Genomic DNA, 16,489 nt, shown 5'->3' on the forward strand with positions numbered 1-16,489 from the left:
TCACATGACTATGCAGCGTGTGCAGCGCATCAACAGGTGAGTGTTATTACATTAAGTAACTGTATTTGAGTGATAGTATGTAGGTTATTGTTAAATTCACTTAAACACCACACCTATTTTTGCTGTTCTAACTGTAACTGTGTGCAATAACACATCTAGTTAATTCATTCATGGCTTGTATTAGTTAACACGAGCCTATCTGTGCCATTAAGCAGCACCATCTGTGGGCTGTTCACAGGGAGATGAATTACTTTGTCTCATCTGTGAGGTGAAATTCTGTTGTTTCAATGACTCAACCACTCTAAGTTTGAGTAACATTCATTTATTTTGTAACACTCATGATCTGTGAAACCTCCCCTGGTTACATAGCAACTGACACATCATATGCACTAACAGGAGAGGAGACTATTGAAAGGCATCATGGTTTTCAAGTCATAAATCAGTAAATTTGACCTCAATCTGACATTTCCTAATAATCTAAATTGTGTCAGTAAACCGGATTCAAAATATGAAAGTGAAATTCGGTCGAGGTCACTGTGTCCGTTTCTGAATCCAGTTCCTCAGGTGTTCTACCTGTGCAGCAACGCTACACTTGGCTGTGCCTCCGGGGGCGCTGTACTGCTCCACACTGCTCCTGTAGTCCCACACTGAGGATACGTCACTTCCAAACAGAGGGCTGAAATGAAAACGAGAAGAAAGAGAAAATCTAAATGGCTGTTGTAGAAAATCCAAACAATCCCGTTTCATTAACCGAGGGGTCCAATGTTAGAATGAGAAGAAGAGACTCACCTAACAGCACTCAGGTCACCCTCAGTGAGTTGATTCAGGGCGATATTTTTGGATTCAGCTGCAAACACAGCTTTACCTGAAATACCATGAGCCTCTCTGAACGGCACCTGCAACCCATAACACACGATTACAGGACAACACACAAATACACATTCAATCATATATTAGTTATTTGGTCCGCGGCTGCAGCCCTTCTGGCCTGACGGTACCCGGCAGCTGCTTCAGGAGACCCCTGGGCCAACCAGGCCCGAAAGGCCTCCTCCTTCAGCTTCAGAATCAAATTTCTTTCAAAAAGAAATAAAATCATTTAAAAATAATCTTCCGAGTCGCGTTTGAATCGGAGTATAGCTAAACGCCACTCACCCCCTTCCTCACAAGGTAGTAGGCCAAGTCAGTAGCCAACATGTCCGAACTGAGAGCGGCTTCCATCACACTCTGGTTAATCTAAAACATCAAAGGAAACAGAATCATTGTCTTTTGAAAGAAAAATCACTTATTGTCAGATAACAAACTAGTTTAATCAGAATCAGTATGAATACATGTTCTCTTTGATTACACGTCAACAATGCTGCTTTGTACAGGAGGAACATTAAAAGGCTTTCAAAGCAAGATCAGGAAAGTTTGCAGTGCTGAGAAATTGGTGAATCTGGGATGTTGTAAATATCACCTTCTTTACACACGCAAGGTTTCTACATGATGTGCTTCTGATAATGCAACGACAGACAGTGACTGACTCTGAACAGAAAGAAAGAGTTCTATATAAAGTAACGCAAGCAGTCACAACCAAGTTTTTCAAAAATAAAGAACACTGTTTTAAGTCTCTGACCTAGAGAGTTGACATGACTCCAGTTGTCACCTCCAGCACAGCGTGCACCGTATCAAAGCAGTCGAACATGGCCTCCTTGTCCTCCTGGTGAAGAAGGCCAGCGTCAAAAATTAGAGAGGAAATATCCAGAAAGGAAAAGTCCTTCCAATGAAGTGAAAGCACACAAAGACACACTTTCATACCTGCAGGTCCTTGTTGTAGCAGCTGGGCAGGCCCTTCAGTGTCATCATGAAGCCAGCACACTGAAACACAGAAAGTCAAAAGTTTGACCAGAAAGCTTTGATGCTGCAGAAAGTCCCATGAAGGAAATTATCTTACAGACAAAAGCTTCTAGCTGATGGTGGAGAGAGTGAAAAGTCTGCAGTCAATGCACCGCGACACGTTAATCCTTTTAGAATCAGTAAAAGATTTTTAAAAGGATTTATTTTGGCATTGAAAACAGAAAGCAACCGAGTTTATGGGAAATGTGGTCTTCACTTCACCAATTGCAGTGATCTCATATGTTTGTTGAAATTATACAAATATATCATCATGATATTTGACCCCCCCACAAAAAGTTAAATGTCATTCACTTTTTTTCTTTTTCGCCATCTGATCAAAACAGGCAGTAGATGTGAGCTCAACGTACACAACATAACTGTGGGTCCTTCGAGGTACATCAAAACAGAGGATTTAACATCTTTAGTCGGAGGTCTTACTTTGCCAAAGACGCGACCTGCTTTACTCCTGATCAGCTCCAGACTGTCAGCATTCTTCTTCTGGGGCATCAGACTGCTGCCTGTGCTACATACACAACAAGTACAGAAGGAAAGAAGGGAAATATGGAAAAGTGAATATGAGGTCAACGCAAGTTTCAACTGCATGATAAATGACTGGGCTCAATGAAAAATACAGCGGAGCAGTAACACCGGCTCTAAGAGTTTAAATGAACATCATAAGGGCAAACTGAACGTAGAGGGGGTCAACTTCAGTGACAGCAATGATTTCATATTTAAATTTCACTTTGATACCAAACAGTACGTAACATGAGGTTTCTAACAGCAGTTGAACACAATGTAGTTCTATTAAAATGATCAGATGTACACACTCATCATCAAGTGCAGTAATCAATGTTTGACAAACATCACTCACCATTAAAATTTACCAAGTCCTTTATACATAATAGATATTAATTAATGGCTTTAATGCACACGAGGAGAAGTAAATAACAACAATATCTTTTTTTCTTTACAACATAAGCAAAAATTTAGGACCACGTAATAAAAGACAAACTGACCTGTAGGCGTCGGAGAGCGAGACGAAGGAGAACTCTTTGGTGCTGTACAGCATCAGGTCCTCGGCCATCTTACTGAGATGGGTCAAACACAACGAAGCCCAGAACAAGAACTCCGCTAAAGAAACACACGAGCAAACAAGAGGTCACTGAGGAAAACAGAAAAGGGCCATTTCATTGTAATGGACGAGAGAGCCGACGCTCATGTTGACGTACCCACAAAGTCCCGCTGGCCCGTGGCATCCATGCTGTTAAGACTGATGCCATCAAACTCCAACGACAAGGAGAAATGAAATTGCTTCAGGTTTTTTCTTAAATACACATTTCATTAACAAACGAGACACAAAAGACAGCTGCCTCGTAAGTGCACGTTTGACAGGAGGCTAATGATCTGGTCGTGTTTTAGTAGCCGGACCTTTCCTCAGCAGCTCCCTGTCGATGTCGAATGGTGTTCCAGCGATGGCGCCACTGAAAACAACAAGAATCGCTCTCATTAACTGTCCCTCGTGTGGGTGAACATCAGCGTCAGATCATTCGTGTGTGTTCACAGCGTACCTGCCGAGAGGTAAAACATTAACTCTTTTCTTGATCTCCAGAAGTCGGTCAACATCTCTGCTTAGAGCAACAGCATGACTGAAGGTTGGTTCAGCGAGCCGGAAAACAAAGACACAAGACCGATATATGAACAATACATAATCTCATATATATATACACTACCGTTCAAAAGTTTGGGATCACTTAGAAATGACTTTATTTTTCAAAGAAAAGCACTGTTTTTTCAATAAAGATAACATTAAATTAATCAGAAATATACTCTCTACATTGTTAATGTGGTAAATGACTATTCTAGGTGGAAACGTCTGGTTTCTAATGAAATATCTCCATAGGTGTATAGAGGCCCATTTCCATCAACTATCACTCCAGTGTTCTAATGGTACATTGTGTTTGCTAATCGCCTTAGAAGACTAATGGATGATTAGAAAACCCGTGCAATTATGTTAGCACAGCTGAAAACAGTTATGCTGGTGATATAAGCTGTACAACTGGCCTTCCTTTGAGCTTGAAGTTTGTAGAACAAAATTAATACTTCAAATATTAATCATTATTTCTAACCTTGTCAATGTCTTGACTATATTTTATATTCATTTGATAAATAAAAGTGTGATTTTTCATGGAAGACACGAAATTGTTTGGGTGATCCCAAACTTTTGAACGGTAGTGTATATATCATAACGTGTAGGATTTGCTTGAATAAAAAGTCACCTGAGAATCCAGTGGCTCCATCTGATTGGCTGTGCTCTCTGCATGTGGGTATAACCAGGAAACAGGACGTCAATTTCTCTGAGGTTCAGAAAGAGGATATAGGGGAACTTTAAAAAAGCACATTTTCCAGGTGTGTGTGTGTGTGTTAGCGTGTCCCAGTGTGTATCCGTCTTACGCTGCTGCCCGCTCCACCATGGTGGACATCAGCTGAAGGGCATTGTCGGTCAGGGTTGAGATGGCATCTCTCAGCCACAACCTCATGTCAGTCACGACCTGGTGAACACACACGTCTCACTTTATCAGGTAGCACAGCTGATGCGGCAGCAGCGCCAAATAGTTATCAGGTCACCACAGTTTTAATATTAGAAAGACAAACCTGGTCGTTTCTGCTCCTGCCAGTGTGCAGCTTCCCTGCAGGTGCACCTATCAGCTCCTGAATCCAGGATAAACAAGCAGTGAAAGACTACATTACAACATGGCTCGTCAGTCATCGCCCAACAGTGAAATATTACACTGCTAAATGTATAGATCAGAACTAAAAAGGATAAAAATACTAAAATGATCCTTGTTGATCAATCTTCCAAATGCTCCATGTGATGTTGGCACTTAAAATATAAGATTGACATTTTTCCATTTGTATTCCTTTTCAACATATCACATGAAAAGAGCAAAAACAAGTAGTGAGTGACAGCAAACATTAACATCTGAACTAAGAAAAATCTATATTATTTTTCTATTAAAATAGATTCATCCAGTAGGTAGATGACTGAAAAACCCAAGATTATTTGATGTCTGCCTAATATTGAGTAAGGACTCAAACAAAAGACTATATACATAGTATGTAATAAACAATCAACTGTCATGTTATTATATGAAATCCAATTTTACTCATTTAATGAAAAACAAAGAAGCTCTACTTCACCTTTAGCCTGCGCTCATTGGCAGTATGAATGTCCTCATCTTCAGGTTTGATCTCAAAAACTCCTTTAGACCACTCTGCAGAAACCTGGAGGATAACAAAGGACTGTATCACCAAGTAGGCTAAATCAATACACACAAACACAGCACTTTTAAATAGTAATAGCACACGTATGGACCCCCTGAATCATAGGCAGCATGTGCTACTTATGTACAGCAAATCATCAGCATTGTGTTATTTTTTTCTGTATTGTATTGGTTGCATAATGCCACATGCATTGCCAACGCAAAACATCAGGCTTGAGAGCACCCTGAACCCTGACCCGACTGAGTGAAAGAATTACTGAAGCCGTTTGGCAGCTGACCATCACATGACGAGAGTATTGTTCAGCACCAACTCAGCATAATACAGAGAGGAATTCAACCCAATGGCACATTTTCAGCTGTCATCGGTCGACCTACATCTACACTGGCACACAGACAATGGCACGCATACCCACAATGCAGCAGGAGTCCATTTCTTTGCATGCAAGTGTGAGAGAACTGTGATCAGAAAGTTCATAATCGTACAGCCTCGTCATCTGCAACCAACAGCGTCAGCTTGAAATAAATGGAAGATGGGGAACTTCCTTGAAGGCATCTGTGTGTGTGGTAGGGGGACTGCGGTCAAGCCAGCCGCCACTTCGAAAAACACAGTCAAGCCAGCCCGCACGATTTTTTTCAGTACACGTATATACCAGGCATTACGGTGTGAGTGTGTGAAAACTGTTTTCAAAATAAGAGCGAACTTCCGGTGAACGTGATATGACGAAACATGCCTTTAAATACAGATATAGTGATAGATTAAACTAAATGAAGAGATGAAAAATCATGAATGGTATTAATGATGAACACATTAAATGAAAGAAAGTAATTATTCCAATATTGGGATATTCTGATTTAGAATTTCAAAATAAAAGCTAAAGACTTTCACTTCTGATTCATGGTAGAGTACCTCAATGTGTCATCCAGAGATGATCAAGACATCCTGACGTTTGATTTCTAAATGAAAGCACTTCATAAAGAAAATAATAGTAATATATTTCCAATATTTGATATTTCTTTGAAGCAAATCTGTAAGTTTCTTGATAAAAATTACACTGCGGTCTTGTTAATGGTGACCTCTGCTAGGCCCATGATTATTCTCATGAGATATTACTGTGTAGATTTTGAATGAATTCAATTAAAAGTTAGCGAGAAACAAATATTATTAATATTATGGCAATATTTGGATTTTATTTTAAGCAAATCTGAAACTTTCTTGAAAAAAGGTACAATGCAGTCTTGTTATTGGTGACCTCAGCTAGACCCATGAATATTTTCATGAGATATTACTGTGGAGATTTTGAATAAATTCACTTTAAAGTTAGCGAGAAACAAATATTATTAATATTATGGCAATATTTGGATTTTATTTTAAGCAAATCTGAAACTTTCTTGAAAAAAGGTACAATGCAGTCTTGTTAAGGGTGACCTCTGCTAGGTCCATGATTATTCTCATGAGATATTACTGTGGAGATTTTGAATAAATTCACTTTAAAGTTAGCGAGAAATCAATATGATTAATATTATGGCAATATTTGGATTTTATTTAAAGCAAATCTGAAACTTTCTTCAAAAAAGGTACACTGCAGTCTTGTTAAGGGTGACCTCTGCTAGGTCCATGATTATTCTCATGAGATATTACTGTGGAGATTTCGAATGAATTCAATTCAAAGTTAGCGAGAAACAAATATTATTAATATTATTGCAGAATTTGGATTTTATTTAAAGCAAATCTGAAACTTTCTTCAAAAGAGGTACACTGCAGTCTTGTTATTGGTGACCTCAGCTAGACCCATGAATATTTTCATGAGATATTACTGTGGAGATTTTGAATAAATTCACTTTAAAGTTAGCGAGAAATAAATATGATTAATATTATTGCAAAATTTGGATTTTATTTAAAGCAAATCTGAAACTTTCTTCAAAAGAGGTACACTGCAGTCTTGTTAAGGGTGACCTCTGCTAGGTCCATGATTATTCTCATGAGATATTACTGTGGAGATTTTGAATAAATTCACTTTAAAGTTAGCGAGAAATAAATATTATCAATATTATGACAATATTTGGATTTTATTTAAAGCAAATCTGAAACTTTCTTCAAAAAAGGTACACTGCAGTCTTGTTAAGGGTGACCTCTGCTAGGTCCATGATTATTCTCATGAGATATTACTGTGGAGATTTCGAATGAATTCAATTCAAAGTTAGCGAGAAACAAATATTATTAATATTATGGCAATATTTGGATTTTATTTAAAGCAAATCTGAAACTTTCTTCAAAAAAGGTACACTGCAGTCATGTTAAGGGTGACCTCTGCTAGACCCATGAATATTTTCATGAGATATTACTGTGGAGAATTTGAATAAATTCACTTTAAAGTTAGCGAGAAATAAATATGATTAATATTATTGCAAAATTTGGATTTTATTTAAAGCAAATCTGAAACTTTCTTCAAAAGAGGTACACTGCAGTCTTGTTATTGGTGACCTCAGCTAGACCCATGAATATTTTCATGAGATATTACTGTGGAGATTTTGAATAAATTCACTTTAAAGTTAGCGAGAAACAAATATTATTAATATTATGGCAATATTTGGATTTTATTTTAAGCAAATCTGAAACTTTCTTCAAAAGAGGTACAATGCAGTCTTGTTAAGGGCGACCTCTGCTAGGTCCATGATTATTCTCATGAGATATTACTGTGGAGATTTTGAATAAATTCACTTTAAATTTAGCGAGAAATCAATATGATTAATATTATGGCAATATTTGGATTTTATTTAAAGCAAATCTGAAACTTTCTTCAAAAAAGGTACACTGTAGTCTTGTTAAGGGTGACCTCTGCTAGACCCATGAATATTTTCATGAGATATTACTGTGGAGAATTTGAATAAATTCACTTTAAAGTTAGCGAGAAATAAATATGATTAATATTATTGCAAAATTTGGATTTTATTTAAAGCAAATCTGAAACTTTCTTCAAAAGAGGTACACTGCAGTCTTGTTATTGGTGACCTCAGCTAGACCCATGAATATTTTCATGAGATATTACTGTGGAGATTTTGAATAAATTCACTTTAAAGTTAGCGAGAAACAAATATTATTAATATTATGGCAATATTTGGATTTTATTTTAAGCAAATCTGAAACTTTCTTCAAAAGAGGTACAATGCAGTCTTGTTAAGGGCGACCTCTGCTAGGTCCATGATTATTCTCATGAGATATTACTGTGGAGATTTTGAATAAATTCACTTTAAATTTAGCGAGAAATCAATATGATTAATATTATGGCAATATTTGGATTTTATTTAAAGCAAATCTGAAACTTTCTTCAAAAAAGGTACACTGCAGTCTTGTTAAGGGTGACCTCTGCTAGACCCATGAATATCTTCATGAGATATTACTGTGGAGATTTTGAATAAATTCACTTTAAAGTTAGCGAGAAATAAATATGATTAATATTATTGCAAGATTTGGATTTTATTTAAAGCAATTCTGAAACTTTCTTCAAAAGAGGTACACTGCAGTCTTGTTAAGGTGACCTCTGCTATGTCCATGATTATTCTCATGAGATATTACTGTGGAGATTTCGAATGAATTCAATTCAAAGTTAGCGAGAAACAAATATTATTAATATTATGGCAATATTTGGATTTTATTTAAAGCAAATCTGAAACTTTCTTCAAAAAAGGTACACTGCAGTCTTGTTAAGGGTGACCTCTGCTAGACCCATGAATATTTTCATGAGATATTACTGTGGAGATATTGAATAAAGTCACTTTAAAGTTAGCGAGAAATAAATATGATTAATATTATTGCAAAATTTGGATTTTATTTAAAGCAAATCTGAAACTTTCATCAAAAAAGGTACACTGCAGTCTTGTTAAGGGTGACCTCTGCTAGGTCCATGATTATTCTCATGAGATATTACTGTGGAGATTTCGAATGAATTCAATTCAAAGTTAGCGAGAAACAAATATTATTAATATTATGGCAATATTTGGATTTTATTTAAAGCAAATCTGAAACTTTCTTCAAAAACGGTACACTGCAGTCTTGTTAAGGGTGACCTCTGCTAGACCCATGAATATTTTCATGAGATATTACTGTGGAGATATTGAATAAAGTCACTTTAAAGTTAGCGAGAAATAAATATGATTAATATTATTGCAAAATTTGGATTTTATTTAAAGCAAATCTGAAACTTTCTTCAAAAAAGGTACACTGCAGTCTTGTTAAGGGTGACCTCTGCTAGGTCCATGATTATTCTCATGAGATATTACTGTGGAGATTTCGAATGAATTCAATTCAAAGTTAGCGAGAAACAAATATTATTAATATTATGGCAATATTTGGATTTTATTTAAAGCAAATCTGAAACTTTCTTCAAAAAAGGTACACTGCAGTCTTGTTAAGGGTGACCTCTGCTAGGTCCATGATTATTCTCATGAGATATTACTGTGGAGATTTCGAATGAATTCAATTCAAAGTTAGCGAGAAACAAATATTATTAATATTATGGCAATATTTGGATTTTATTTAAAGCAAATCTGAAACTTTCTTCAAACCTTTCCAGATCACGTTTTTATTTGACGTTACAAATACGTCTCTAATCAACGTATCTTTGCCGTTTGTTGTCTCGCTTTTCTGCAATGTTGTTATGAATTGGGGAAAGTTTACCAGCAAAATCAGCAGAGCCAAATTAACACTCTCAGATTTGATTGTAACACTTTTGAAGACTGTATCAGGACAAAGTGTTAATTTCACTCTTTTTGGAGAGTTAGTACTTTAACACCAATTTAGTGTTATTATTGACTCTTTTGGGAGTTTAAATTTAACTCTTCGTAACACTCAGTAGTGTTAGTTTTTTTTAACACTTGTATGTAGTGTTAATAATTAACTCTCTCAAGGGATGGTTTGTGAACTCCACAAGTGTCACTCCCATTTTCACTCTATAAGGTGTCAATGTGTTTTTTTACTAGAAATACTTGAAAATTAATGTTTGTTAAAGGGAAAGGGACATGATAGTTTTAAAACATATTTATTTTAAAACCAGTGCATCACATACACATTTTACAATGCTTTTCAAAACATACAATAATATGGAACAATGTATGCTCTGTCACTCTCATTAGAGTAGTTTATCAAAAGGTCTAACATATGGCAGTTTGTCAAGACCAATCAGAACACGTTCACTGCTTTGCTCCTCTATACAATATGCATGGAAATGGTCATCAAAGTACATCGATGTTGTACACCGTGGTTTGAATGAGGGTGTAGAAACTGAAAAGAGCTTCGTCGTAGGAGATGCTGAAGACATAGTGAGCTTTGAATAACACACCATCAGCAGCCACCGATGTCCGAGCGTTAAGGGGACAGCTTTTTGGTCCACAATGATGAAGAATCTTTCGATGTTCTTCCTTTGCTCACAGATGCAGAGGAGGAAGGGCTGTCTAGCATCATCTTTCTCCAGGAATGTAGTCATGCTGGCTCCTTCCTGTTGTTTGAATGAAATAGATTCATATATTTAGCATAATAAGCAGTTAGATATATTATATCAACCTGCAACTCACACTTCTTATAAATAACTGCAGCACAAATTAAAATGTTGCTCATACAAAAGGCTGATGGTACATACCTCAATAAACCTTACAAGATGGTTGGCTGCCTGGGCTGAGCTTCCTTTGGCTGTTTTTTGTGGCCTCTTGATGTAGGAGGCAGGAGATGCAACAGCAACAGAAGAGCTGACATATCACTATCCCAGCCTTGAAGACATCTAAGATATTTTATAAAGAAGAAAATAAAGCAATGGAAAAGAAAGCATTATTTTAGCCTTCAACAGCTACTTAATAACTCTTTATATCAATTTAGTTTTACTGGACTTGGCAATTTGGGTATTTTTTACACTGAAAAACTGTCCATATTTACCAAAGTCATTCTCAGCCTCAGTGTCAAAAGCCAGCAACTCCTTGACATGGAGACTTTGGGGAAGACTCTGGCATTCTGCGATGACTTTGTCCTTGAAGTATGAAGGCCACTTTTTCCTAAGTGTATGCAGTGTATTTAAGTGAATAATTAGGTGCGCGGAAGAAAATTGTCCTGGGGACGTAAGTCAGTGGGGGACCCGGGTGAGAGGAGTCAGCTACAATCTTCCTTGCTCGCAGGGTCCTGGAAGCAGACAAGTCCTGGAGGGATGGCAGATTGCAGCCAATCACTCTCTCAGCGGAGCAGATAGATAGATAGATGATAGATCGATAGATATATACTTTATTAATCAAGGAAATTTGTCGTCACAGTAGCAGCACCAATAAACTAAACACACAAGAATAAAAAATAAAATATAAAAAACAGGGATGAAAGATATAGGAGTATACAAAGTAAAATATAAAATAAAATATATATGTATATATATAACATATATGCATACACAATACACAATACTAATGACAAATAAAATAAAATATAGATGATCCGCTGCAGTCTGGCTCTGTCCTTAGCAGTGGCTGCAGCGTACCAGACGGTGATGGAGGAGCAGAGGATGGAAGTGCACCATCATGGTCTTTGGCAGGTTGAATTCAGCTACGTCAGGAAGAACGTCCCCTGCCATGCCTTTTTAGTGATGGAGCTGATGTTCAGCTCCCACTTGAGGTCCTGTTATTTAGCTGACTTGAACTTGAATTTCCTGAAAGTTTGTAGAGTAATATCTCATGAAAATAATCATGGACCTAGCTGAGGTCACCAATAACAAGACTGCAGTGTACCTTTTTTGAAGAAAGTTTCAGATTTACTTTAAATAAAATCCAAATATTGCCATAATATTAATCATATTTATTTCTCGCTAAATTTAAAGTGAATTTATTCGAAATCTCCACAGTAATATCTCATGGAAATATTCATGGGTCTAGCAGAGGTCACCATTAACAAGACTGCAGTGTACCTCTTTTGAAGAAAGTTTCAGATTTTCTTCAAATAAAATCAAAATATTGCCATAATATTAATAATATTTGTTTCTCGCTAACTTTGAATTGAATTCATTCGAAATCTCCACAGTAATATCTCATGAGAATAATCATGGACCTAGCAGAGGTCACCCTTAACAAGACTGCAGTGTACCTTTTTTGAAGAAAGTTTCAGATTTGCTTTAAATAAAATCCAAATATTGCCATAATATTAATAATATTTGTTTCTCGCTAACTTTGAATTGAATTCATTCGAAATCTCCACAGTAATATCTCATGAGAATAATCATGGACCTAGCAGAGGTCACCCTTAACAAGACTGCCGTGTACCTTTTTTGAAGAAAGTTTCAGATTTGCTTTAAATAAAATCCAAATTTTGCAATAATATTAATCATATTTATTTCTCGCTAACTTTAAAGTGAATTTATTCAAAATCTACACAGTAATATCTCATGAAAATATTCATGGGTCTAGCAGAGGTCACCAATAACAAGACTGCAGTGTACCTCTTTTGAAGAAAGTTTCAGATTTGCTTAAAATAAAATCCAAATATTGCCATAATATTAATAATATTTGTTTCTCGCTAACTTTAAAGTGAATTTATTCAAAATCTCCACAGTAATATCTCATGAAAATATTCATGGATCTAGCTGAGGTCACCAATAACAAGACTGCAGTGTACCTCTTTTGAAGAAAGTTTCAGATTTGCTTTAAATAAAATCCAAATTTTGCAATAATATTAATCATATTTATTTCTCGCTAACTTTAAAGTGAATTTATTCAAAATCTCCACAGTAATATCTCATGTAAATATTCATGGGTCTAGCGGAGGTCACCCTTAACAAGACTGCAGTGTACCCTTTTTGAAGAAAGTTTCAGATTTGCTTTAAATAAAATCCAAATATTGCCATAATATTAATAATATTTGTTTCTCGCTAACTTTGAATTGAATTCATTCGAAATCTCCACAGTAATATCTCATGAGAATAATCATATGAAGGTCACCCACCAACAACAACAAGACTGTGTAGTAGTTTTTTTGAAGAAAGTTTTAAATAAAATTAAAATAAATCAAATATAATACAATATTTTTCATATTGTTTAAACTTAAGTGTTTAAAGTGAATTTATTCAAAATCTCACAGTAATATCCCCATGAATAAATCAGACTTCAAAATTCCACAGTAATATCTCATGAGAAATAATCATGGCCTAAAGGAGGTCACCAACAAGACTGCATTGTACCTTTTTTCAAGAAAGTTTCAGATTTGCTTAAAATAAAATCCAAATATTGCCATAATATTAATAATATTTGTTTCTCGCTAACTTTGAATTGAATTCATTCAAAATCTACACAGTAATATCTCATGAGAATAATCATGGGCCTAGCAGAGGTCACCATTAACAAGACCGCAGTGTAATTTTTATCAAGAAACTTACAGATTTGCTTCAAAGAAATATCAAATATTGGAAATATATTACTATTATTTTCTTTATGAAGTGCTTTCATTTAGAAATCAAACGTCAGGATGTCTTGATCATCTCTGGATGACACATTGAGGTACTCTACCATGAATCAGAAGTGAAAGTCTTTAGCTTTTATTTTGAAATTCTAAATCAGAATATCCCAATATTGGAATAATTACTTTCTTTCATTTAATGTGTTCATCATTAATACCATTCATGATTTTTCATCTCTTCATTTAGTTTAATCTATCACTATATCTGTATTTAAAGGCGTGTTTCGTCATATCACGTTCACCGGAAGTTCGCTCTTATTTTGAAGACAGCTTTCACACGCTCGTACCGTAATGTCTGGTATATACGTGTACTGAAAAAAATCGTGCGGGCTGGCTTGACTGTGTTTTCCGAAGTGGCGGCTGGCTTGACCGCAGTGTAGGGGGGTGCGTGCGTGTGAGTGAGTGTGTGCGTCTGTGTATGTGTGTGTGTGTGTGTATATGTGTGTGTATATGTGTGTGTGTGCAAGGGAGAGAGCGAGAGTTCACCTGATCCAGCCCTTGTAAAATCTGGTTCATCTCCTCCGTGGTGACCAGCTTGGCCTTCTCCAGAGCCTTCACGTAAGCCTTGCTCCCTCTGATGTCAGCATCCCACATCCTCCGGTGTGCGGTATAACTGGTTTTGTTACGCGTGCATGAGGCAGATGTTCCGTGGGAGTGGCCTCGAGTTGCCTCTCAGGACCCGTCTCGAATAACTAGGAAATGCACATTTCCATCGCTTAGCCTCTCTGTCGCGTTCTTTTTATGTAACGCTAATGTTTGAAAGACCAAACACGGAGGACTTTGCTGTAAAATGTGATACCTGTTCGGGAGGCTGTAGTTGAGACGCCGAGGACACGGAGCGAGGACAAAGTAGGTGACTCTGCTGATGCCTGTTCAATATACTACTAACTTCAATAAATACTTGACAAAATGCTCTTGTCAGTCTGATATTTATGTTATACGTCGTTCTCTGACGTCAAGTCGATGTGAGACCAGTTTACTCTTCATACAGTGTGTCGTGAAGCATGTAGCCCGTTGTTTACACCCAGCTCGCCCACCGCTGTTAGCTGGGAAACTGATCGACTCAGATTAAGTTGTGATACAACACTGCAGATGTGTGCTGTCTCACATCTCTTATGTTTTATATTCGAGACTACGGATCAACATATATCATCGTAGCTATGGTATACATGTTCAGCACGCACTCGTCCAGATTAAAGATAATTGGTCACTGTCATTTTGTTACGATAAGGACACATATTGAGCAAGACACTTAACCCCGAATTGCTCCCTGTAGCTGTGGCTACGGTGTATGAATATAACATAAGTGATTAAAAACGTCAGCTAAATGTAATTTAAATACATGATTGCATTCCACCCGCTCCTATATTTTGTCTGGGTCGAGTCAAACCACTAATAATGTCTGACCATTGACCTCTGTACTACCATGAAGCCTTAGAGCGAACAAAGTTAGAGACAAGTAAAAAGCCCCTTTACAAAAAGGAATATCATCTTGATGTAACAACTGTGCAGGTGTTCAAGAGCCGTTCATTTAAGAACTTGTGCATCAGGTGTTGGCATTTGAAATGATTAGGGCTAATGGTATATAAGGTAGTGTAACATGTCACAACTTTGTGGGTTTGTGAGGCGAGATACAGAGAGAGATACAGAGAGAGAGATACACAGAGAGAGATACAGAGAGATACACAGAGAGATACAGAGAGAGATACAGAGAGATAGATACACAGAGAGATACACAGAGAGATACAGAGAGATAGATACACAGAGAGATAGATACACAGAGAGATACAGAGAGAGATACAGAGAGAGATACACATAGATACAGAGAGAGATACAGAGAGAGATACAGAGAGATAGATACACAGAGAGATACAGAGAGAGAGATACACATAGATACAGAGATAGATACACAGAGAGATACATACATAGACAGACAGACAGAGAGTATGGATCCTGTTGTCATCCAACAACTTATGGATTTCAAGATTCATAATGCATATCCCGAGGGCTCAACCAGCCAGGACAAGTTTGTCATCAAGCGGCGAGCAAACACCTTCAGGATAAAGGGTAAGGATGCATGCCACATGGACTGTAAAACACAATGATCATCTGATATGGTAAAACTAAAAATTATTCTAATACTATGACATTTAAACACCAGATGGAGATCTGTACTATATCTGCAGGCGCAAAAGAAACATGACGGAACACCTGGCTAAGGTGGTTTCTACTGCAGAGGAGGCCAACAAACTTTTTGAAGAGTTCCATTGCAGCACTATTGGTGGTCACTGTGGGCTAGTAAAAACCCACAGCGCCATCATAGCACGCTACTATTGGCCTGGCATGGAGGCGGACATTCACAAGTGGGTGAGTTGTCTTAAAGATAATAAAGTTGTACACATTCAGGGTCAAATGTAGAGCAAGGAGAAGTGTCATGCGTGTAATTGAAAAAATGCTGATTCGATATTCATCCAATTGTACTCTTAATATTCATTATCACATTTTGAGAATGAGTTTGAAATGCCGTTGGTCTGTTTAGATTACTCAGTGTCCACAGTGCCAGTGCAAGAGGGCCAACCTCAAAGAGAAAAAGGAGTACCAGCCAATAGAGGTAAAGGAAACGTATATTGTCAACTTTCAAACACCTAAAGGATTTTCTAACGCCTGAGTGTTTTTTTCTTTTTTCCAGGTAACAGAACCGTTTAAATTGGTTGGCATGGACCTAGTGGGAAAACTCACAGAAACGGATGGTGGGAACCAGTACATGTGTATCATGGTTGATTATTTCACCAAATGGTCTGAGGCATACCCACTTCAAAGATAAACAGCAGATGAGGTGACTAGTTGTATTCTTGATTTC

At 36.9% G+C, this 16,489-nt stretch overlaps 1 protein-coding gene and 1 long non-coding RNA gene across 2 annotated transcripts; both read right to left on the minus strand.

Annotated features, from left to right (window-relative positions):
• Nucleotides 1–302: 302 nt before the first annotated feature.
• Nucleotides 303–14,249, minus strand: LOC130192025 (argininosuccinate lyase-like). The gene is given in 15 exon segments (XM_056411856.1): nt 303–676; nt 790–896; nt 1,153–1,233; nt 1,616–1,699; nt 1,798–1,857; nt 2,314–2,398; nt 2,892–3,006; nt 3,105–3,169; nt 3,306–3,356; nt 3,444–3,521; nt 4,152–4,229; nt 4,327–4,424; nt 4,528–4,584; nt 5,074–5,157; nt 14,116–14,249. Coding segments are annotated over 15 exon segments (1,296 nt in total). The 5' UTR covers nt 14,224–14,249; the 3' UTR covers nt 303–531.
• LOC130192026 (uncharacterized) lies at nt 10,177–11,287 on the minus strand. The gene is made up of 3 exons (XR_008831312.1): nt 11,080–11,287; nt 10,790–10,927; nt 10,177–10,648 (listed from the first exon to the last, which is right to left on the minus strand). It is a non-coding gene; the product is annotated as an uncharacterized LOC130192026 (long non-coding RNA).
• Nucleotides 14,250–16,489: the final 2,240 nt, after the last annotated feature.

This window comes from Pseudoliparis swirei, chromosome 3 (genome assembly GCF_029220125.1).
Source record: "Pseudoliparis swirei isolate HS2019 ecotype Mariana Trench chromosome 3, NWPU_hadal_v1, whole genome shotgun sequence".
NCBI lineage: Eukaryota > Metazoa > Chordata > Actinopteri > Perciformes > Liparidae > Pseudoliparis > Pseudoliparis swirei.